At 49.8% G+C, this 24062-nt stretch overlaps 1 protein-coding gene across 1 annotated transcript in view; it reads right to left on the reverse strand.

Annotated features, from left to right (window-relative positions):
* Positions 1-20911: 20911 nt before the first annotated feature.
* The window catches only part of RBFOX2 (RNA binding fox-1 homolog 2), a gene marked incomplete at its 5' end in the record, with an annotated part of 168826 nt that continues 165675 nt past the window's right edge, over positions 20912-24062 (reverse strand). The window contains 3 exons of the mRNA XM_082308769.1: positions 20912-21044; positions 22204-22276; positions 23235-23323. Of these exons, the coding sequence (XP_082164895.1) occupies positions 21000-21044; positions 22204-22276; positions 23235-23323 (207 nt within the window). The 3' untranslated portion in view covers positions 20912-20999. The remainder of the gene's footprint in view (positions 21045-22203; positions 22277-23234; positions 23324-24062) is intronic.

A 24062-nucleotide genomic window follows, 5' to 3' on the forward strand; every position in this document is an offset into this window, starting at 1 on the left:
ACTTGGTGACTCTGCAACAGATTAACCATTGCGCAGAGACAAAAATCTGCTAATCGCTTTCTAACCATTCACAAATGGCTTCAAGGCATGCCCATTCAAAAAAAAAAACACAAAACCAAAAACAATAAAAATTAAGTTCCATTACCCTCGAAGTTCTCTGTACTGCACAGGGCTCCCACCTCTGGCGCCTTTTTAATTGCAAGTTCCCCAGACACCATGTTTTTATTTTTTGATTTTCCTCCTTCCACTAAACACTCCCGTGCTGGTGGCTCAGCTGGTCGGATCCAGCTGGTCTGTGGCAGCATCTGCCTGGACATTGCATATCTTACCCTGCGGTCCTTTTATTTCCTTCTGTGCTCCTTCTCCGGGTTTCAGCATTCATTTTCTGTCTATCTATGAGTTTACAGCAAGAGCCAAATTACACTGGATTTATAATCCTCCTGCGCCAAAGGCTGGTGGTTATCTGCTGCTTTTGCAGACCTACAGCTCACAGAGCTGAGTGAGGTATGTTGGCCCCCACAGCAAGACAGACCTGGCCTCAGGTCTGTTTATTTATTATATCTCCCCCAATCTGTTTATTGGGGCAGAGAGAGTCCAAATCATAAAAAATCAGGCAAGGGACAATGCTGGGACCACAGATCAAACAGTCAGGAGAAGAAATGGGACTGCAGGTAGACCAGAGAAAGCAGGTAGACCTTTTGCGGGAAAAAAATGAGTATTTCAAAAGTCTCACCAACTGAGCATAACCTTGGGCTAAAAGGGAGTCTTTAGGGTCAGGGGGAGAGTTCATATGGAAATTTAGGTGGAAGCATAGGCAAGTCTTTTTTTTTAAAAAAAGTCTTTAAAAAAAAAAAAAAAAGACTGACCTGAGCAACGTGAGAGGAGAGCAGGGAAGTGAAGTCCTGGCCAGTCTGACCTGCGAGGGCTGAGCATGGGAAGTCATTGATTCAATATCTGCTCCCTTTTCAGGACTACGGGTCCTGCTTTCGGGTGTTTCACTTTACGGACAGAGACGTGCCCCTCGTCTGCTGAGCGGTGAGCCCGATGCCGGGGCACTCCAGATGCTGACTCTGCAGATCAGCCCGCTCTCTTGGCCTAATTCACAGCGATATTTAATACAGGAATTATTATGAACCATCACATCCAACCGTCTTGTTACAGCTTACAATAAAACCATCAGAGGTTCAAGGCCGCTAGCAGCACCGGCAGCTACCAGACACTGCACAAAATATAGGGGAACGTCCACAAGAGGGAGAGTTGGTGCCAGTCTCGACGGTGATTTTGTGCAAACAGCAGCACTTTGCTGTCTGGCAATTGTAAGAGAGCCGTTCCCCTTGCTTCACTTCCCCCAGCAGAAACGTTTCCTTCTCCTGGCGATTCCCCTTTCCGTGTTATTTTCCTGCCTCCTCCTTCTCCAGCTAAATGGTATTTCATCTTATTTGTGTGGGCTATGCCAAAAGGCCACACTGTACAGGCACTAGACATGGTGCCATCAGAAAGGCACTGTGATTAAGACAGTTTCTCTGCTCTCGCTGCTGCTCTGCTCCCCTTTCCTCCCACTTTCGTTGTGCCGTGCTGGAAGGGCACCCCCCAACCAGCCCCAGCACAGGCATCCCCTCTTCTCGCCCAACCCATCACTCGGAGACGGCACCCCACATCGGCTCCTCTGGGAAGCTCCGTTAGCCTCCATGGGCACACAAGACAAAATACCGGTTGTTCCTGCTGGGCTCTGTGCTCAGCCTCGACACCCCAGGCCTAAAACAGACTCCACTGGGACACGGGAATTTCAATCCGTTTTCCAAAAACAGTTGATGGCTACCAGCGCAGAGAGCCTGGAGGCCTCTGAGCTTCTGCAGGACAAAGCTTACTGTGAGGAAGCACCAGAAGACACTGGTGATGTGGAAATGACACAGGATGGGATGGACCTGGAGAGATGAAACCAAGAGACCCAATGGCCAAAAGAAATTCCTGCATACGGACAGATTTTTCTTCATGAGTCAAGGCCTGTGTATGCAGCCACATCTGAAGAGGGTGGGAGCAAGCCTCCACATCATGAGGTGACTAATGTAAAGTTTCTTGCACCACAGATAGTTTTCCAGAAAAAAAAAAAGGAAAACCAGCAGTAAGCTGATGTGGGAAATCAGGTGTCCTGGAAGCTACCTGTATGGTTGGAATTTTTATCAGGTTCATATATGGTCCATAAACAATTGAGAGCGCATCAGCTGTACCCAAAGGAAAGCAGAGCAGCAAGTGATCCCCTTCCAGAGCTGTCCCTCCCCAGCTGGAGCCGTATTTCCTGCAACCTTCTCTCCCTCAGATTTTTTTCCAAATGCTATCCTGGTCAAATATCCACATTTAGGAACATTTTGGGGTCTCAGTTCTTGTAGAATTAGTAGGACAGGTAATTTTCTATTTCCCCTCATAGTTCCTCTACATTTGTTTTTCTCCTATTTTCCTTGCCTTGCCCTTTTGACCTTTTCTCTTGATCTCTCTGGTAATGTCTGGAGCTCTCAGTAAATTAGAGTCAGAGAACAAGGTGAAGCACCAGCCCCTCAAACCAATGACCTTCCTCCAGCCCATCCCATCCCAGAGAGATGTCCAGCCTCAGCTTAGTTTCTGCAAGTCAGTGTGGGTTGGGGGCACCATAAGCTGCTCTGGCAGCAGCTGATCTCTTCCCTACCTCCTTCCAGCTGTCCTCACATCCACACAAGGAGGAGGCATGGACCGGTGGTCAACCATGTGTGATAGGGGTGAGCACCTGCCAGCTGCAGGTCCACTTGCCTCTGCCTTGCTGCTGTCCATACACCCTGCACTATGCAGCCTTTCCCAGGGTGAATCCTCTACCTCGAACCATCAGGGCCCCACGCCAGCCTCAGCTGATCTCGCTCATGCCTTTTCTTCCCTGCTCATCCCCATCGGAGTTTTGGTGAGATCTTCTCCACTCTGCAGCTTCTGTGGTTGGAGGTGCTCCTTGGTGCTGGCACAGCATGAATACCAGTGGGATTTTCCCTGCGGGATCATCCCAGGAGCTCCACAAACAGCATCCCTAAGCCACCAGGTCCAAAAGCTTTCAAGATACATTTTGATGAGTTTGGCTAGTGATTTAGCAGAAACTGGAATGAAGCTCATAGCATTCCCAGGGCAGTTTCCTAACCTGAAAACTTAGAGAAATGTATCCAGAGGAGATCCATACAAACCGCATCACCAGGGTCATCACAAAAACCCCAAGCATGCCTCCTAGCACCTTGGCCACCTTCCGGCCACCATTAGCCTCCAACTGCCAGAGGAAGCCTTGCTTGTGCCCAGCTGGCTGGGGCATGGTGGTGGCAGCAGCCAGTGGTGTTTCTGCAAGCGCATAGGAGAAAATCAGCTCTCCAGCGGAAAGGAGGAGAGCAGGGGAGCTGCTGGCAGAGAGCGATGCCAAACGGGGCTGCTGCCTCCCTCTGGGGAGAGGGATTTCCAGCCTGAGAAACAAAGCCATGGATGCTTCCTCTGAAGCACTTCGTGCCTGCTGGTATTAACATTTCAGTCATAGCATGCAAAACTACCCTGGAAAGAAGCATTGACACACAAGCATATGAACTCCTAAGTATGACCGCTGGCCAAACAGCTCACCACAGCAGTGAGCATGGTCCATAGCCCAGCCAGGGGCATTGGGCAAGCAGGGCAAGGAGAGCTCTACTGTGTCCAAAGCAAGATGATTTATCAGCAAGCCCACAGGACCTGCCTTGCAGGACATCCACACCATTGTGAAAGATGCTGCACATTGAGAGGGAGGTGGGGAAATGCGAATCTATAGAAAACACTGAGGGAGGAGAGAGAGATGCCAGCTTTATTGTAAGCCAAAGCCTTAATCGCTCTGCTCCAAATTATAACTCTAGGACTGGGAGAGCTCATGCACCCAGCTAGCCTTTTAGAGCAGCTTATCACCATCCGGCGGGTGCAGAAGTGCAGAGTGTGAAGAACCAGCACCTAATCCCAGCTCCTGCAGTCAGTCGAAGCGTCTCGTTCAGCATTACCTGCTTGTATAGGGTAACCTGAGCAGATACAATAAGACAACAGTGTAAGCAGCAGCTTAGCTGCTACTACTAACTACTCTAGGCAGCATATTTTAACTCGGCTTTAGGCGTGCTGACAGGAAATAACATAACCAAAAGCCATCAGAGGTGAGAAGGTGAAGAGAAAGAGAAGGGCCACCCCTTGGCAGGGGTGAGACAGCAAGGTTATTTACAAAACAGCCAGTGGATATATGTCTTATTTATACAGGATAAGAAAAATAAAAGCCTCTGCTGCTAATACAATGTTATTGCATGTTGAGTGGGATCATTTAATAATATACAATTCATACAGATTAAGATAGAAGTAATTAAAAGAAAGGTTGTGCTCTGAGGCAGAGTTCCCCTGGCACTAATTCCAGGTCCATGGGGAAGCTCACACCTGTAGATGCTCCCAAAATCAAATCCCCAAACTTCAGACCATTTTCCCTAGAAGCTTAGCTACCTGTTGTGTCCTTTGAAGTAATATTTTAGGTTTAAATTTAAATCTTTATCCTCCTTTCTTACCTTTAATTTCTCTCTAGTTTGTTATCCACACAGCCATGAATTTCATAATTCCCTGCCCTTGTTAACATGCAAACATCCCCCGGCCTGCGTTATACTGTTCTTCACTGGGCAGCATTTGAAATCCAGCGGCAACTCCCCGGGTGCATTGCCGAGAGCCCTGGTTCACCGGGGCAGGTTCCCACGCCCCCGCCCGGGCAGGGCGACGGAGCCCCGGGTTGTGCAGCGCCTGGCAGCGGGGAGGCAGCCCCGATGCTGCCTGGTGGCTCCCTCCCTGCCTTGATGCAGGACCTGAACGTTTCCATTCAGGAGTATATTAAGGGTTAGAAGAAGACCTGCCTTGGGACTGGAGCTGAGAACAAGATTTCTTATGAAACAGTTTCATCTGAAAGCAAAATGAAACTGCCTGTACCCCCTGACGCAACACACTGCCAGGATCTCAAGAGGCTTTTGGCTTGCCAGGAACCTAAAAGAAATATATTCAGCCTAAGTGAAGTTGACATCAACATTTTCTTTCTTTTTTCCCCTCTATGAACTCACAGGTGAACCAGAAGCCGGGGTTTTGGCCATCTCAGGAGTGAAATTACAACAGCAGCAAATGCTTTTCAAGTGCCTCAGTGAAGTACGAAACTTGCTCCTTCCTTTCTGTCTTTGCCCACATGTGCATGCATGATCAGCCTCCCTTCATCTCTGCAAGAGCCTGACTTAAAGTACTCTTGCAGCAGGAAAACATTAAACCATATTTGCCCCAGACCTCCATCATTTTTCATACCTGTGCTGCAGAGATGCCTCCAGCACTGCCACAGCACACAGGGCTGCATCACACCCACATCAGGGGGGACCCAGACGGCATCTTTGGGCTGGGGCATCAATGGCTTCGCAGGGACGAGAGCCCAGCTGGGGAGCCAGCACTGAAGAGCCCAGCCGGGTGGGGAGAGGTTGGGCTGAAGACCTTTCCCTCACCTCCACACAAACAGCTGCAATATCCCCACCACGTCCTGCCTTAGAAACCAATAGAGCAGATTTTCACAGCAATGAACCCAGGGGAAAAATGACACAGAGGGATATTTTGTGAAGGCTAAACACCCACACCAGCTTTGCAGAAGCGTTTTGCTCTCTAGCCGCATATTCCCATCACACTTAGGCAGCCTAATACTGACTTCTCATTCATTTTTTTTTTTTTTAAAAAAAAGCATTTGAAACAAAACAATCTAATTACAGAATAAATATTTAGCTTGAAATGAGCAGACAGACATTCAAAACCATTTTCTGACATGACAAATGATCTGAAAGGAGCTGCGCTGCAGGCATTGTATGCCGTTCAAACCCGATTTAAAAATACATGGCGTAGTAGCAAAAATAGACATGACCCTAAGCGCAAACATCGCCACTCAGACAAATGTCTCCTGTAAAATGCCATCGGTGATTTGCATGGCAGCCGAACCCGGCGGCAGTGGAATAGCATCGCCCACCTCTGCGGAGGGCTGCCATGATAAACCCATGCAAACACCATTGCAGCAACACACACACACACGTGTTCCCCTGGCAGGGCTTGCCCAGTTGCTCCAGTTTTGGGACCCCAAACTGGGTCCCAGCCTTTCCTGAAAACCTAAGGGTTTATGCACATCCCCCTGTCCCCTTATGCATGTGAGCTGACCTCCAAATCTTGGCACGCTGGGAGACACCCAAAATGACTCTTGCTGCCTTTGCCACATCTAAGTTATTGTGACATCCAAATGACAGGTGAGAGCCAGGTAGTGTGGGAAGAAGAACCTTGTCACCCTTAAACACTGAGGAGTTCATGTCCAAGCATTCACACCCCAGAGATGCGGAGGAGCAGCTCCAGCTCCAAGCCCACACAGCATGCATGGAGATCGACCCACTCCAAAAGCTTTGGCTCAAACCCTGGTGCTCCTGAAGCAGCCCTGAGCTTGCAGCAGAAGGGGATGGAGGCACAACCCCAACGTTGGTAAAAGGGGTTGAGAAACAGGAGCTCAAGGGCCACACACCACCCACACAGGGGAAAACCACCTCTGAGCGGCCAGAGCCTGCGCTAAGTCCCTACGGGAGCGAAGGGGTATGACCAGACCTGTGTATGGCTCCACATGGGCAACGCAGTTATAGGCATGACCTGGTGCAGTCTACAGATGAGAGGTATGAGAGACCTCTGCAGACCCACCTCACTACTCATGCTCCACACGTGGCAGACCAGCGGGGCATTTATGGGGTTCGATACAGAAGTGAAACCCTAAAAGCAGTGGTTCTGGCGCGGGAACACATGCATAGCAAATCACACAGCACCTGTGAGTTGCTGTGCCCACATCCCAGGAAATACATTAACTGAGCATCACAGCGTCTCCCTGAGGTCATCCTGACGTCTAACGACCCACACATTTTGATATCAGAAATATGTAAAATCGCAGCGATGGCAATGAAAACATGAACATCAATGGCTCCTTGCAGAAATGTTCGCTACAGCACAAATATTAATGAAGCCAACTTCAAGCGTGAGGTACTAGCCCTGTTTTTCAGATGGAAGTGATGAGCAGGAGGCACCAGGCAAGCATGGGGGCAGGAGGAAGCGGTGCCCCCACCCAGAGGACACAGCCTGCACACCATCAGTCCTCCTCCTGCCAGCTGTCACCGAGGCAAACGGGGCCGTCCCTGTTCTCCTGTGCCTCAGGTTTAGGATGAAAATTCACAGAGCCCCTTCCCCCTTATCCCTCCGGGAGGCCCCAGTGCCAGGATGCCTCCCCAAGGCTATCCCACCACTCTCTCCAGGCTACATGGTCCTTGGATCCTTTGGTCACCCCTTTGACCTAATTTTTAGCATTAGGACCATGCTGGCAGCCCTTTGGTCCTTCAGATTTCCCACCCAGGGGCTTGTTCTGTTTGCATGAAGCAGCTGTAATCAGACCACCAGGAGGCCAGGTCTGAGACTGGGTCCTGGGTGTGCTGCTCTTCACTGGTCAGTGACTCTTGCAAGGCCAGAGAGGAGGAGAAGCCAGTCCTGGTCCCGGTGTGACCACAGATCCTCAGTGATGCAGCGCAGCTCTGGCTCTGCAAATGGCCTTCCTGCACACAGAGAGCCAGGAGATCCCTGGGATATCACAGGCCCGGGTGTCTTACCATGGTTTTTGGAGATAAAGGCTGATAACTCCAGGCTCTGGGGCCTAGCCAAACTGTTTGCAGAAACACTAGTGAAAGAAAAGAGGTGTTAAAAAAAAACCAAAAAAAGTAAAATGAAGGGGAATAATAACTGTTCTGGCTATGGGAATCCCAGAAATGTTAAGGTAATGACTGTCCTGGTGGGTAAGACACAGCTCTGAGTGCTCAGGGTGCTGCTGAGTCCTGCAGCCACCGCCAGGCAACCTGCACGCAGAGCCAGTTTAGAAGGGGTGGTCTGTGTCCTGGGAGGCAGGCTAGACCTGGTTTTACTCGTCCTGGATTCTCCTTTTAATTTTATCCACATGAACAGACTATTAAAACACCACTCAAAATCTGCCTTTCTGCTTTTGCTGCCTTGGATCATCCTGTCTGACTAAGCTCCGTCGTTCCCGTGGGTCATTCCTTTGGGCACGTTCATGGCACACAGTTTCTCTGACTTAGACTATGAAAGAGCACTCTAAAAGCATTCCTGTTTTCCCCAAAGCCTGGGGTGAAATCGGGGCTAGAAATGTTGCTGGGCATGCAGCTTGGCTCTGGGCATGTTAGGACTTTGTCCTGTGGGGATTGCTTGGCTGCCGGAGGCCAGAAGTGAAGGGTTTGGAAAGGGTAACTCCCGCTCTGCAGCACTCCCCAAGCAGCCACCTACCAAAGAGTCAAGGAGTCGGGGCAGCATAGCAGAGCTCAAAGCTTGGGACCTGGTCATTTGCAGTGCAGAAGAGAGATTCACCCATCACCTCTTTTCTCCCTGGCAACTCTCATTGTATTTTGGGCACAGATGCTCAGACTCGGTGCTGGTAACTGATCTAGAAACACGTGGCCCCAGGAGAGCTACGTAGCTGCAGTTGTGGGGAGGGAATGGAGTGGATGCACATGGTGAGCAAAATCTCCAGGGTTCGCGCTAGGGAGGTAGTGTATCAGGATCCGGCTGTTTTTCAAGATGTGCTTTCTGCAAGCCCAGGCTCACCGTGGGCACCCAGCCCCTTGGCCGGGATCTCAGCCTTGGCGGTGCCTGTAAGGATGCTGGCACCCTGCCTCCTCTGTACCTTTGGGGCCTCTCGGCTGTGAGGGTCCCCACTAAAGGCTCAAGGGGACACGAAGCCACACAAGGACACTGAAGAATCAAGTATCTCACGTCTTCCCAAGAAGACCCAAGAATAAACCCATTCTGCATCTGCCCAGCTCCAAGCAGGGCTGAGTGCTGCTACCCTGCAGGGACGACCAGGCTCGTTGCTCCGCACCGCGGCCACTCAGGACTTGTCCCCAGTGCCATCATCCATCGGTGGGGAGAGGGATGCTTAGCCAAGGTATTTCTCACAGGACCCCATCATATGTGTCAAGGTGTTTCATTTCTAGTGGAGAGGCCGGCTGAAAAACAGCCACCAGGGACTTGCAAGCAGGATGAGAGCACACCAAAGATGGGCAAGGCTCCAGAGCAATCATTTATTTTTCTACAAGTTGGTTTGTCACCCACCTGGTGGGGAAGGGCATTGGTTGCCTTTTTCCAATAGGAGAAACAAGGGGGAAGCTTGCTGCTCACACCCAGCCACAACTCAAATGCTCCAAATGCTTTTTCTCTCCCCAAAATGAGAAACATTTAAATGCCTGGGCAAAGAATGACAAATGGTGAACAAAGCTCTGTGCTCACTGAGTGGCAATTCACCACTGCCGAGAGAAAATCTCCCCGGTTCCCTGCCACAGTCATACCTGGCCTGCAAGTCACAGTGGGTTTTCTGCAGGTGCCGGGATGTCCTACCTGAGGCACCTCCTGCGGGGGCTGGCGTGGCCCTGAGCACCGCGGACCATTGCTGGGAGCCATCAGACAGTCACCGCTCCCATGACCTGAGCAGCTCCAGCCGGGCGCAGACTCATACATCCCTTGGAGTGAAATTTGGCCTCAGCCTCCTCTTGTTTTTCATTTTGAGGGCACCATTCCTCAGCAAAACACAATACGCTTGAGAGCTTGAAGGCTCCAGGTGCAGCTGGAGCAAAACCAGAAGGTCTGGCATCCCATCTGTGGGGTTATTTATGATCCTCCTCGATGCTAGGGCTGCCTTACAGCTGCCTCCCTCATGCTGCTCCCCGGCGGGAGGACAAGAGCAAGCTCCCTTCGCTCTAAATGCGGGGGTTTTGCCCAGTTTTGGTGTGAGGACGCTGGCTGACAGTGAGGAATTATTTCACCGTGCCCTACAGCTTGCCGATAATGGCAGGGACCAGCGACTCACCGGCATTCATGCTCCTCAGCAGAAAGGCCCCTGGTACTTACTCGTGCTGGTGTTGACAGGTCCTGACTCTGTATTCCAAGAGGTATTTAATGCCACTAACAAGCCTGTGGGAATGACATGTTTCACTCAGACCTGTGGTTTGCTCCTTTCAAGTCAAAGCTTTTTGAGAGCCCAGGGCTGAAGAAGTTTTCACAGCCACCCAGTGACCCGAATTGCTGAGTCGGGCTCTGCCCAGCCTTCCACCTCCCCAGGAGCTAACAACTTTCTCAACCACAGCAGGACCTGGATCTTAACCAGGGATGAGTCGGCTTCACCACTAGCTGTCATCTCCATTGCTTCAGGGCTGAGTCTCACCCAGTTTGACCCTGAGGAGGGTGTTAGACTCATCTCTCCGGACCTCTGGCCGCACTGGCTCTCGGCTTGGCGCCAGTCGTGCTGTAGCATTAATGGCAAGTGACAATGGGTCAGAGCTGCTCCCGCACCATGAACCCCATCCCCGGTCTGCGGAGGAGAAACAAGAGTGTTATCCCAGGGTCACAGCCCTGCAGCCAGCTCAGCCCTCATCCCCCAAGGCAAGCGTGCAAGCTTAGCAGCCACCAGCTTTTCCCCAACACCAAATTTTTCATTTTCCCCCAAATTTTTTTTCATCCCCCCATGAGGCAGGCGTGGAGCTTCCTACCACCGGCGCAAAGCTTTTTGCGCAGGATGGCGCTGCTTTTCCCTTTTTCCTTTCTCACCCCCCAAGCCCTGCAGCTGAGCGGGACGGCGGAGCAGGCAGCTCACCCCGGTGCCTGTCCATGTTCACGCCGGGGGAAGCAGAAAGCCCTCCCCAGCCTCCCACGCTCAGGGCACCGGCATCTGCAGCCGCCTTTTGCTGGGGGAAACCTGCTTCTGTGCTCAGCGAAAGCACGGGGACAGCCAGCGGCGTCTCGCCCATGCGAGCTGTGCTCGGCCAAAAGCGGGAGCTATTTCTGGAGAACAACTTCTCTTAGAGCAGAGGCGGCAGAACCGGGGTGCACTGACCGAAAAAGAAAAGCCCCGGTGTTTTGAACACAAAGCGAGGTTTCCCAGCCTCCCGCCGGGGAGGACGGGTGACATCCTTGCAAAAATAAGAGAGGACTGCAGCGCTCTGCGGCAGGAGGGCTCCAGATGAGCGCAAAGGCTATTTCAATAAAACTGTAAACATGCCAGATCTGCTGTTGTTGCAGAGCTCTGTGAAATCGGTGATTTCTGAGCAGAGTTCAGCTGGAGAGCACTGGTGCTATAAAAAGCAAAGTGACTTTGGGCTTTGACGCTTCCTCCTGACACACAAAAAGGTGATTTGTGATTCAAAAGATGAGGAATTTATCATCAAAAGGAGCTGGGACAGAGCTCAGTGTTTACACATGGAAGAACAAGACAGGCACCCAGAGCAGATATATTTATACCCATCCATACCTTTGTGCTAAAGTTAGAGCACGGCACTCAGCATGTCCTTAAAAAGGCAAGAAAGTTTCCGCAAACTGGGACAGCTGCTCCCGGTGCCGGCTCTGCACATCCCCTCCCCAGCGGGCGCAGGGGCTCCCGGCATCGGCGCGCTGCAGCGGGAAAGGAGCCAAACGTGGGGAGGCTTCTCCAAGCGAGAAGGCTGACTCCTAGAGTCTGGTCATGGGCTGGTGGCCACGGCACCTCAGGAACCAAACAGTTCCTCCTCCGTCTTCGGAGACCTGCAGAAGTAGCCTGCCTCTTCCCAGAGACAAAAACCCTCCGGTTTTGACTTCAGTACCCTCCTTGCTTCCCTGGTCATAGGGCTGACACAGGCCAGGAGCCTTCACCTCTGCTGCAGGAGGAGAGATGAGGGCACGCTGGTCACAGCGCACTCGGGCTGGCCCCGTGGATGAGGACTTGGTTTGTGGGGCTGTGTCCATCAGCCAGCAGAGGGAAGAGGAGCAGCACCCAAGGGTTACAGGTTTGGGCTGTCACTGACGGGTCGGTGTGAGCCCAGGGTGAACAGAGAGCACCCAGAACAGTAGACGGTTCATCCCCAGTGAGGTTAGCAATAGGGCTGGCCAGTCCGAGTCACTCGAAGCTCCTGGATTAGGATTTGATATTTAGAAATGCTTCAGAAATAACTAATTGCAGCAAGTCCCTTAAGCCACAGGTAAGGCTGGAGCTGTCGGGCTTCACCTCCCAAGTGCTGGGGCGTGTTACAATGCTACCAGGCAGGAAAGCCCTAGAAAAGTCAGATCTTTGTTCCTTACAAGGTGCTTCTAGAAAGCAATTAATTGTCCTTCTTCTTGACGAATAAACAGATGAGATCTTGCAGTCGTTTCCCTGTTTCCCCTCTCTCCCCCTCCACAGCTCCAGCCCTCAAACCCCGCTGGCAGCTCTTCACTGAACCGCTCCCAGCTCAGCTGGAGCCGCAGGAGCCAGCGCCGGACGTGCTATCCCAGAAATGATCACGCTTCAGGCAAACAGAGCAGCCACAAAAAATACATCTTGTCTGAATCAAAGTTAAGCGCGTTTCGGTTTTTCTTCTCCACACCCCAGTGAAACAGCCGCAAGCGACCACCGACCCTGGCCTGTGCAGGGAAGGAAACAGGGCTGCGGGCAAGCACAGGAGGCCACAGGTCACCTCTCGCCTCCCAGGACGTGACCAAGTTGTTGGCACTCCAGAACGCCTTTCACCTCCAAGCTCCTGCTGAAGATGCTACACTTATATGAACTTGACTGACCTTTGAGCAAATTATGGGACTAGATGACCTCCACACGTCTCTCTCAACACGAATTATTCTATTTTTGTATAGAGACAGAAAGGAAGCATGCAAATAACGCTCCCGCCCACATCAGCTGCTAAGCTCTCCTATCGGATGCTCAGGCTACCATCCCTGGCTACCATCCCTGAGCCAGTATATTCAATAGCAGGCCAGCAGCAAAACCCCAAGAACAGGTCAGCCCCGCCACTGGCACAGGGATCAGGGCTGCTTCATGGGCTTTTTGGCTCAAATTCCCGATGCAGCTTGTCAGTGCCAGACTAAGACACAGCCGTAGCAGTCATGCTAGCCTCACCCTTGAGTTCTGCAAATTCAATTTGAATTCATAAATTATTTCAACATGATCCAAACAACACTTTCCAGCAAACGTTACCATTTATTGACCAAATCCCCACCATGCAGCTGCCAAATGCAGCCATGCAGCACAGGGATTCACGCTCAGCGACCGCGTTGGTGGACCTCGGGCTGGCACCGAGCCCCGTGGCCCAGAGCCCGCACCCAGGTCGTTACCAAACCCTCTTCCAAGCTCCCTCCTGACGTGACAGTGGTACCCTCACTCTCCGTGGGCGCTACCTGCACACACTGAAATGTGCAGTGGTTTGTGATCAGCTATAACTGCCTCATGTGATTTGCCAATTATTTATTATTTACAACTTATAGAAGGGGAACATATTAAATCAGCAGCATTTGTTTCCTTAGCCAACTTGCAGTCCATTCGAAGAACCTGTATCAGCTTCCTTTGACGAGCTTTTGATAAACTGCTGTTGAGCTATGCAGTAGTATTACACTACTTTTAATGACTTATTAGCAAGTTCCAGGATCAGCCATTTTATGGCTGTGCCTTGAAATGAAGGTAGGCTGGAAGACCTAGAGCACCTTTGCTTCACTTCTGAAGCATGACTCTCCACCACCTTTCTCCCAGAGCAGCAGAGCTTTGTTTCAAGACCTCTCCTGGTCTCACCCATCCAGAGTCCTTTAACCAGCTCTTCCACAACAATTATTCAGCCCTGATTTGCAGGCATCTAATTTTAGCGAGTTACTGTTGAACATCCTCTCAAGTTATTGTTAGAACGAACTGAGGATCATCTGACAGGAACACATTGCAGCTCCTTGGTAAACACCGGGGAAGAATGCTTAAGGAGCTCACGCGCCTTCCCGCATCATTAGCGACAACCCTGCCATCCGGGGGCACACCTCACCCCATCCCTTTTGCTTCCAAAAAGTACTTTGCATTTCCAAAAGCAATATGAAAATCCTGCGCTGGCCTCAACTGCACTAGGCATGTTTCGCTGTATCATTTTGCTCAGTTATCAGCTTCCATAATTACTTGCAAATTGGCCGCAGGGATTTATTATTTGTTATTTTTAGGATCATTTCAGCAGAAAAGGCATCTGATTATATGGATATATATTTGCATGACATCTTTCACTTGAGGATCTCTAAGCACTTTGTAGAATATGAATGAATTTCTGCTTGTCTGCAGTGATACTCCTTTTACAGGCAGGACAACACGAGCAGTGATTAAAAGGCATGTCCAAACTCCCAGAGGAAATTTATGCCGAGCACAGGAACACCGGCTTCCAGTTGTGTGTGTTAACTATTAAACCTGTACTAACACAGACAGCGGGAGGCTGGCTACACAGGCATTAAAGAAAATGCTGATATCGTAATTTGAAATGGTTGTCTCTCTCCTTCCACACTAACAGGTTCAAACACAGATTAGGCTTGGAGAGAAGGAAGGCGGGGGGGGGGGGGGGAAGGCTCCCTATCAAACACCAAACAAATGGCCTTTTTCTGCTAACAAGCACCAACGGGAAAGGATGGCAGGGAAAGGTGCGGGGTTACGGAAAGCTTGGTGTACGAACAGACAGGGCTGGGATTTTGCCAGCATGATTTGCCAAGGCTTCGCCCTTTATCACTGTTAAGAAGATCCTATCTCTCAGCTCATTCTTCAAACCAGCTTCCCTTCTTTGCATTTTACCTGCCAGGAAGATGCACCAACGAAATTCATCCGGATGCACTGAAAAACAGACAACACACGGGAGCCAGCAGACTGGTGTTTCTCTCTTTTATTTAAAAACAGTGCTTCATTACCATTTGCAAAGGGTTAGGAAGGGTTTCCCCCCTTGCTTAGAGTTTATAAAAGCCAGCAACATGATCAATAATTTATACACATGGATAGTAATACAAAAAAAAGGAATAAAAGCTAAAGATCTAACTACTCCGACCTTCACAATTCCAGCTACTTGATAATAATAGGAATAACCCAATGAATACTGTATGGTCTGAAAGCTACTATACAATATGATACTTAACGAGGGAGGGCGGGAAGTTAGAGGCTGTCACAAAGCCCTGGGATGCAGATACTGCTTCTCCAGAGTCAGCAGGGAAATGGGACCCTGGGCAAGCGGCTCGGGCGTCCTAGGAAATGATCCAGGGGAAGGGAACGCATCCCACTCGGGACGCGTCCTGTTCCCCGGTGGTACCTGGCAATGGGAGGTGCTGGGGAGACTGCGTGAAGGGGCAAGTCCGTCGCTGCCATTGGAGGTGCTGCGGCATCTCAGCCTTGCACTGAAAATCTCCAAGTCTCAAGTAGATCAGCCTGTGAGGTCAGTAAAATACTCCACCAGCTCCGTATCGCTCTACAGCCCTGGTTCTCATTTGCTATCAGCCCCAGGTTTTAGCTCCAGCTATTTACAAGCAGGATTTACCATATTTAAAAAAAAAAAAATAAAAAAAAATAAAAAACAAAACCAAATCATATCCCCTGGGGTAAAAGAGGATTATTTCGTCACTTGATAATGCAGCCAAATCCAGCTGCCAAAACTACAACATGCGTGCACACACAAAATACTATGAACAGAAAAAATAGAAAAACATGTCCAAAACTGAGACTACTAATGTGGGAGGCCTGATTTCTGTAAGGAATTCACTCCTTGGGGAAGCAACAAGCCCCTCCACCAGCAGAGAACTGGGAATCTGGCAAGAGATTTATTGACCCACTTCAGGGGGAAAAAAAAAGGAAGAAAAAAGAAAAACCACTCCTAAGATTAAACAGCATTTTGCTGACTGCCAGCCAAATGAATATTTGGGTGGACGGCTTTAGACACCAGCAATCTCCTGGCAAAATCAGGCAAGACTTTTGGCTGATGAGTTCTTGCTCTACCACAAGTCGAGAGGCAGCGTGGGAAGCTCGTCTCCTGCACAAGCCTGGACCAGCTGCAGCCCGCTCACTACCCAGGGAGGACAACCACTGGCAGTGCTTTCAAACACTGGCAAGAAGTTGCCTTCCAGGGCTAGCAGTGGCAACAGAGACAGGACTGGGACACCCCAAGTCCCATTTAGGCTGCCATCGATGCATATGCTGCAGAGGGACGGCGGCTATCCTGCCAATTCCTGGCTAGAGCAAAGCGTACCGGGGAGAAACCCCAGAGCCTACTTGAAAAGGGCCCCATTTCATGCTCTGGCTATCAGACTCCTGCTTGCCTTGTTGACTGGAGTTTTCATTGTAGAAAATAAGTTTACTGGGGTTGGAGGGCAGAGAGTGCAATCAGTAAGGTGGGGGAAGGGGCTTTTCAGACATTAACATCACCAAAATAGTGTTTTATGCAACAAAGAATCAAGTCTCACTGGTGTATACTACAAAATGTTTGACATTTTCCAAGAGCATGACAAAATAAAAACACAAAGAAGTTTACATTGGATGTTCATCTTGTTCACTAGGTTGGGTTCCCCCCCCCCCCTCCTATTTTTAAACAGTGCAAACAGGTAACACACTTTAAAAATCACCCCTCTGCACCAAGGACAGCATTCCCCCGACCCTGCCAGGCTGGAGGGCCACAGGCCGCAGGCCATCTGCCACGCTGCCCGCGTGCTTTCCCTTTGGAGCTAGACTCAGCAAAAGCGCTCCCCAGAGCTGCTGTTTGGCTTTCCCTTTGTTGAATTCCTAAGTGCTCCCCAAACCTGTTCTCCACTTGCCTCCTTCTTCGGAGCTGGGATGGGAAGATACAGATAGGGATGGGTTGGAGAAAAACATGGGTAGGAACTGGGAGGCTCTGCTTTGTATTCCCTGCTACACAAGCTCTGGGTGCCGGTACTGAAACCCCAGCAGTCAGCAGCAGCCAGCGTCTCTTTTCGGGCAAGGAAATGGTTTCATTAACCGTTTCGCAACTAGCACTTGCTGTGCGCTTCACATCCACAGATCTCAAAATGGGCGAGAACAGGGGATAAACTTTCACTTCACTTTAGGGAGAGGGAAGCCAAGTCCAGAGTAGTGACACGACTGCTCCACGATGACCCTTGAGGATCACTGAAAGAGCCCTGCCCAAAACACAGGTCTCCAACCCCTGAGCTAGCGCTCTTTCTCGCTGGGCAAGTCTGCTCTCTCTCAGGCACTGAAGCAGCCAAGCCACAGCTATTTTAAAACATGGCTTTGTCTACTGGAACTTATGACACAGGATCCACATAACTGCTTAACCTGGGAAAAGCTGGCTATAGCAGGCTCATACTGAGCTCCCCGTTGCCTCCAGGTCCTGTCACGGCTTTTCTTAGAAAAGCTAACCCAGTGCAGCCTCCCTAGCATGGGGACAGTGACAACAGTTTGTTAACGTGCTGGGCATCAACACAACTCATTAGCAGTAAAGAATATGCTACAGCAGTAGAAGTCATCTTTGTACCAGCACAACTGTACCCACAAGGAAAGACAGACCAGCACATTAAATAAGTCAACTCCAAAATTTTATCAGTATAATATCATGTGCTGGCCAGACCTACTGCAAGACAGTACAAACAGCAACACTTAAAGAAACATCTTTTCCTCTACATCAAGAGGAATCCCAGATGCCACCAGACTAGAAGGTGACAAACAGCAAGCTATTTGCCAGGCTGCCTGTGCGGTTTCCCTCAGAAAGCCAAGCCCTGCTTTGCAAGGGACCTGTGACTGCAGACCCACCTCGGGGAAAAGCACTAGCTGCCATCACTCAAATAAGCCAGGGCCCAGTTTAATTCGTTAAGTGTAATTCATTTTGCATAGGGAGATATAGGCTTTGTCTTTACTTCTTCAGAAGATGGATATAGCCACGGCTTGGCTACTCTGCATGCATCTCAAGCCAGTTCAGAACACATCTGAGTGAAATGCTGAAGAGCTCTCCTGCCACAGCACAACACTCACTCAAGAAGCCTTGCTGCAAAATTCCAGCTGGCATGCAAGTTTTTGGGAGGTCTGGTGCTCCGGAGACCTGGAACCAGCGAGCTACCTCCAGCCCCCAGCTGTGCAAGCATCCCAGCACCCCCCCTGCGGCTGCCTGCAGAGTGCAGGAAGCCGGGCTATCGGCAAGCTGCCTCAGTGGGGATCTTGCAGCATTAACTATGGAGTTGAGGACGCACCAGCTGGTTAATGCACCGGAGGAGCCTGGCAGGGAGCGACCAGAGCAGGCCAGGCTGGGATACGGGAGGAATCAGGCTGGATGGTCTAGAGCAGGTATTACTCAGAGATCACACAGCAGGGGACCATGGCCCCAAAAAAGGCTGGACGCTTCTGCACTAAACCCCTCATGCTCCTAATATACTCGGGCGGGCTAAAGCTGCCATGCATAGACTCTGCTCGGAGGCAGAAATGGGGCTGGCCTCCCTATTCCCGGAGAGGCCAAATGGCAGGGGGGGATTGCAGGCGGCACTGCCAGGGCAGGGGAGGGCACTCAGGGAGGGAGAACCCAGCTTTTCAGGAGCTGCAGTCAGAACCAGCTGAACTGAAACGTAAGAAAGGGGCAGAGGGGCGAGCAGCTGCCCCTGCCAGGCTCTGCAAGCTGCGCTCCTCGCACTCGCAGCCTGCAGACCTGCTGCATGAGGAACTGCCTGCGGGCAAGGGAAAGGATGGCCTCACTCTGCCCCTCCACCCCACAGGTGGGTAGAAAAAGTCCAGAGGCTTTTGCTGCATCTCAGCTCCAGAAGTCCCCTGGCTGCCCTGCGGTGGAGATGGCTCCCCTTAAATATGACTACTTCTACCACAAGTCCTCCCTCCTCTACCCCAACTCAGACAGTAAAAGCCCCCAAATGCCCCGAGTCCCCCTCATTTCCTAGATTTTGTGAAAGCCCCAACACCATGTTCCCCCCTCCCCATTTTCAAGCTAACTAAAATATTTATATACAAACAACAAAAAAATTGTCATAACAGCAACAAACCAAACTTTGGCTTGGGAAAAAAAAAAGTTAAAAAACAACAATAAAACCAGAAAAAAAAATAAAAGATGGCCAACAGGCTGGCAGTTTGGTGTCCCCTTTATCTAGCTATTCCTCCAGAGAATCAATAGCTTCAGGGTCTCTAGCTTAATTAATGGCTTCCCCATTCTTCCCATGTGAGGTGCCTCCTCTCTGCTGTGCACAGAGAGGCTACGTGTATCGCTGGGGAAGAGCAAAAAAATGCGTGGTTGTGCGTGGCTGGGCCAGGACACCTCCCTGGGAGCTCTGCTTGTTGACATTGCTTAGTGTTAAATGCAGGAGGTTTCCTATTCTGGTATCAGCGGTGGATAGAGAAGCAGGTGTACGACAGGAGGTGGAGGGGCTCCACCAACAAACCCACACTCCAAGCAGCCCTTCTGGGGGTGGTGAGCTCACCCCAGTACCAACTGAGGGAGTCGAGGCAGCCTAATAAAACCATGCTTCTGCCTTTCTCTAACACGTGGTTAGAGACCCTGCCTCTGATCACTGGGGTTACTGGGAGCACTCTAGGAGCCAGCAGCTGAGCAGGGAGGTCTGGAGAGCAGCAACTCCCTATCACAGCACAGCTCACGCCGTCATCTAAAAATGCTGACTTTGAAACACAGTGAAATCACTGCATGTGACAGCAGAAGGGGGATGGTCTTGGGAGTCGTGGAGCCCTCCCCTAAATACTTTCTCTGCTTCCAAATCTTCTAATATGTAGTGTCTATATATGGACTCAGCAGACCAGGTGCACAACTTTCTATGAGAGGCTGGGCAAAAGAGACCCAGGGGCTCCAATGCAACTATGTAACGGCCTGAAATAGCTTGTGGTGGGAAGTTCCTATGAATTCAGAGCTTGCACAAACTGCTTCTGCCTCCCCTTAAACTCCTGACCAAAACAAAACTATTTCGGGATCACGTTTAGATATAAAAGACCCTCTTCCCCCACACAAACCCACGTTTGCCCCTTGCCTCAAGCAGCTTATACCTGACTTGTTTTTCCTCACTCATGTTATTTGAAACAGATTACTTGCAGAAGTGCCTAAGCAGCTCAGGATGAACAGGAGAGACCTTGCACGCTGGACCTCGGAGCACCCGAGCACGGCACTGATGCATGGTTCTTCTGCTAGCTTTCTTCCTCTGCGAGGCTGTGTGCGCTTCACCTCTGCAAGTTTAACCGCCTGCTGTCTGCAAGAGAGGTACTCTGTGTGATGCTGCATTGCATCTGCCACTCCTCGAGGAAAGAAGGGGAAGAAAGGGACAGCAAGGGAGAAAGATCTTGAAAAGGAGGAAGGAAAACTAAGATAATTACAGCCACCAGCAATGGACAACAGTCAGCTAGAGTAAGTTGTGTGGGGTGGGGAAAGATCATCCTCATCAAAAATTCCTTTCAAAGTCTTGTCCCCTATACAGCAGATAACAGCCAAAGTCTTTGGGCAGGTTGAGGAAATCTTTTCTTGCCAAGCCTAAAATACTGACACTGCTGAAACGGTCCCAAACCTGTGCGTGTCAGGTGGTGATAAAAACGAGGAAAGTCTCTGCATTTCCCCCATTTTCAAATGTAAATGACTATTTCCCACCAGCATTAAGGTCCCAGCCACAGCCAAAGAGTGCTTCCTTCTGCGGAACAGAAACACGGCAGGTGAAGACTTCTCCCTCACGTCCTCCTGTCTCACAGGCACCAAGCACCAGACCCAGGGAAGTAACTCTGTCTGCGTGTTCCTGATTAATTCCATGATATCGGTTTCTAACAGCTTTCCTTATCGCTAATCGCTTTTTCCGTGATTGGTAGGATAAGCTATGCACCAACATACAGACACGGAAATGCATTATTTTTACCACAGTTAAAAAAACCCCAAAAACAAAAACAAAAAACAAAAAAATGCACAATCTTTGGAACAAAAGAATTAAAGGCAGAAATTTAAAGGAAAAAAAAATACATATTCAAAGAACATAGTGAGGTATAAAAAAGTATTTTCTCTTTTGTTTTTTGTTTTTCCTCCTCGTCTTGCTATAGAGTTCCTCTACTAGTAAATATTGCAATAGCCAGGCCTCATGAACTGGGGGGGCTGTCCCACTTGCAGGGGGCTCACGTCACTTCAGTAGGGGGCAAATCGGCTGTAGCCACCTCGGTATAAACTCGCCTGTAGAAATTAAACAAGAAAAGAAGAGGTTGTTAGGAGGTGAACTGTGAAGAAATTCTCAGGACAGCACCCGAATGCTCTCGGAAGGACTAATGGAAATGTCCTGGCACTGACCTGCCACCATTAGCACCTCTAAGAAGCAAGAGAGGAGAACCTTGCCTGCAAAACCAAAGACATGGCTCAGGAGGACATGCTCATGACCAACCAGCTGGAGGTGTAGTTTGGCAAGTCTCGGTCAAAGGGAGTTCAGTCCTAGAGATGGGACTCCTGAGTCCTAATCTCTGAGCCAGTTGTCTAGGCTGTCTTTACAGACTAGAGACCAAGACTTGTAGGATGCTCTTCACCTCACCTTAAGGTAAAGGTCTAAAATAGACATGATGACCTGGTATCCTAGAAGTACCTGCTTTTCCTTCATCGACCCTAGAGAGAATCCACATGATGAGCTGAGGCTCAAACGGAGGTGCTACACTGCAGATATCTATATTTAGGTGTCTTTTTCTCTGAACGCATTTGTGTTCCAGCCTTTGCAACAACACAGATACTGCGCTGGCTAGAAGCAGATGGGCAAGCATGTGTTTTCAGCAAGCTGCTCCACTCCCCTCTGATGCCAGCATACCTCACTCCTGCTTGCATAACTACTGCTGGCAGGCAGCACACTGCATCCTTCCACTAGTGGAAGAGGGAACCAAGAGGAGCAGCTTTGCTGCAAGATGTCACGAGAACAACTTATTCCCTTGCTTCCTAGAACTGATTTCTCCACATGCAACACGAGCCTTTAAAGTTAATGAAAACGGCAAGAAAGGGTGTCTTGCACCTCTAACTATTGCTGATTTTTGCTCTATATATCACCTTGATACAGTTCTACTGATTCACTAACCATGTTCTAGCTCCTGACGTTTCTGGACATTCTTCTACCACCTCCTCTGTACTATGTGATGTGCAAGACCAACTGATAACTCATCTCCTACAATCTGACTCCTTTCCTAGTGCACACACACCAACATATGAATGCAGAACAGCTGGGAACCCAGGACTGCAGCTAAGGACCTCCTCAACAAAAAAAATATTTCTAGGTGAAGTTTCATTACCTGATACCCAGTGAACAGCTGTTCCCCATGCTGGAAATAAGAAACAGCACCAGAAAGAAAATCCCACTTACCACAGCGCCAACTCCGTAGCTAGCGGCAGGGGCAAGGGCATGGTAAGGATCTGCTGTGTACACCCTGCCATAACTGAAGAGAGGGAGAAAAGATATTAAAAAAAAAAAAAAAAAAGACACTTTGGAGGGGCAGAGAAACAGCTGTCTGATCACAGGCAATGGAAGAAGTATCATGCCCTTCTACACACATGTATGCATACATGCACACACATGCATGCAGGCAGCCCTTCTTCGAAGAGATCCTATGGGCATGCTGCCATGCATCACATGAGATGGGCAAGAGAACGGCCTGCAAGGAGGAATGTGGCAGAAGCCATGAGTTCGACCAGTAGGAAAGAGGTCAGCACCTTTGAAATGACAGCTAGTGCATCCCTTACCTCGCATGATGCAATTTGGGAGGAGAGTGACTGCTGGCGCTAGCGCTATTGGCACAGTAACAGCTGCTAAATGGAAATCAGCGAGGGATTCTCCAGAATGAGAAGGGAGTATAAACTTTAATGGTCTCGCATGCGCTAGGATTAAAACACGGCCTCACTGCACAGGAGATGATAAATCTTAAGGCAAGCACTCTGATGATGATAATCCTTTGTATCTATACAGAGCTGCACATTAAAGCATCATAAAGTACTGTATGAGCTGAGCAATTTTTACTTCATGGATGGGGAGAGAAATGCAGCCAGTGATTAAACAACCTGCCCAGAGTCACAGAGCAAGGAGCTGGCAAGGCAAGCAGGTCTTTTGACTCTGAGGCCGTAACCACACTGCCTCCTTTGTGCAGAGAATCACAAGGACAGGGAAGAGGCCAGGATTTGTGCCAGCTCACATACACCGGAGGGCAACACTGCCCGGCAGCAGAGAGACAAACCGTGCATTCAAGTCTTTCATGTTGGGTTGTGCATGCATGTGTGCACGTGCGAGTGCGAGTAAGACAAAGAAACAGGAAAGGAAGTCGAAGTGCTGTAATGGATCAATGCTCCTTGGATCCCTGAGCACAGCAAGCTAGCCCCCACGGACACCTCCCCCTTACATACCCATCGCTGTAAGCTGCTGCAGCGGCTGCAGCGGCCGTGGCTGCTGTTGCAGTAGCAGGCTGTGCATATCTGTAGGCTGCGTATCCACCCTGCAGGAGAGAAGAGAACTGACTTTACAGATACCTGTCCACCCACGCAGAGCATAAAAAATAAAAATAAAAAAAAAAGTCACACACATCACAAGGAGAGGAAGTGTTTCAAACTGCATCAGCTCCCATGTCATGTCTATCGCAAGCATCGCCCATTAACTCGTGTATATTCCTTTCCTCAGAAGAACCAGGGAGACTCTTCCATTACCCCGTTTAGCAGAAGGAATAAACTAAAGCAAGCCTAAGCATGGTTATATCCCTGCAGGAAATTAAATTTGGCATAGACGAACTGAAAACCAGAAGAGAGCTGAAATCTTGCATGCAATGTAACTTTTATGTCCCCTTCCTCTTACGCTGGGGAAATCAGAGGTAGGCACTTTCTGTGAAGTGTTTTAGAAAAGAGACCATTCAGAGAAATTCCTGCTTTTTTCCCCTCTATCTCTTTTTTAAGCCTGGGAAACCCAAAAGGCTAGAATTTCATTTGGTCCAGATGTGTAGAAGTATCAATAGCCTGAGAAGCCAAAAAGCAATCAGGAAAAGATGCTCAGAAAACAGTCCCTGGTGGTCTCAGGGCTGGCAACAAGCAAACTGATATGGCTATCAACCAGACTGTTCTCTCCTCCCTCCACGTAAGAAGGAAACAGGTCAGGGGAAATTATGGCAGAACAGTCTGTATTGCTGCTGCTTTTCTGCCCACGCTACACACCTGTAGTAAAGGTCTTTAAAATGCTCACACTTA

Source organism: Platalea leucorodia (genome assembly GCF_965183815.1).
Source record: "Platalea leucorodia genome assembly, chromosome: 4".
In the NCBI taxonomy this organism is placed as follows: Eukaryota; Metazoa; Chordata; class Aves; order Pelecaniformes; family Threskiornithidae; genus Platalea; species Platalea leucorodia.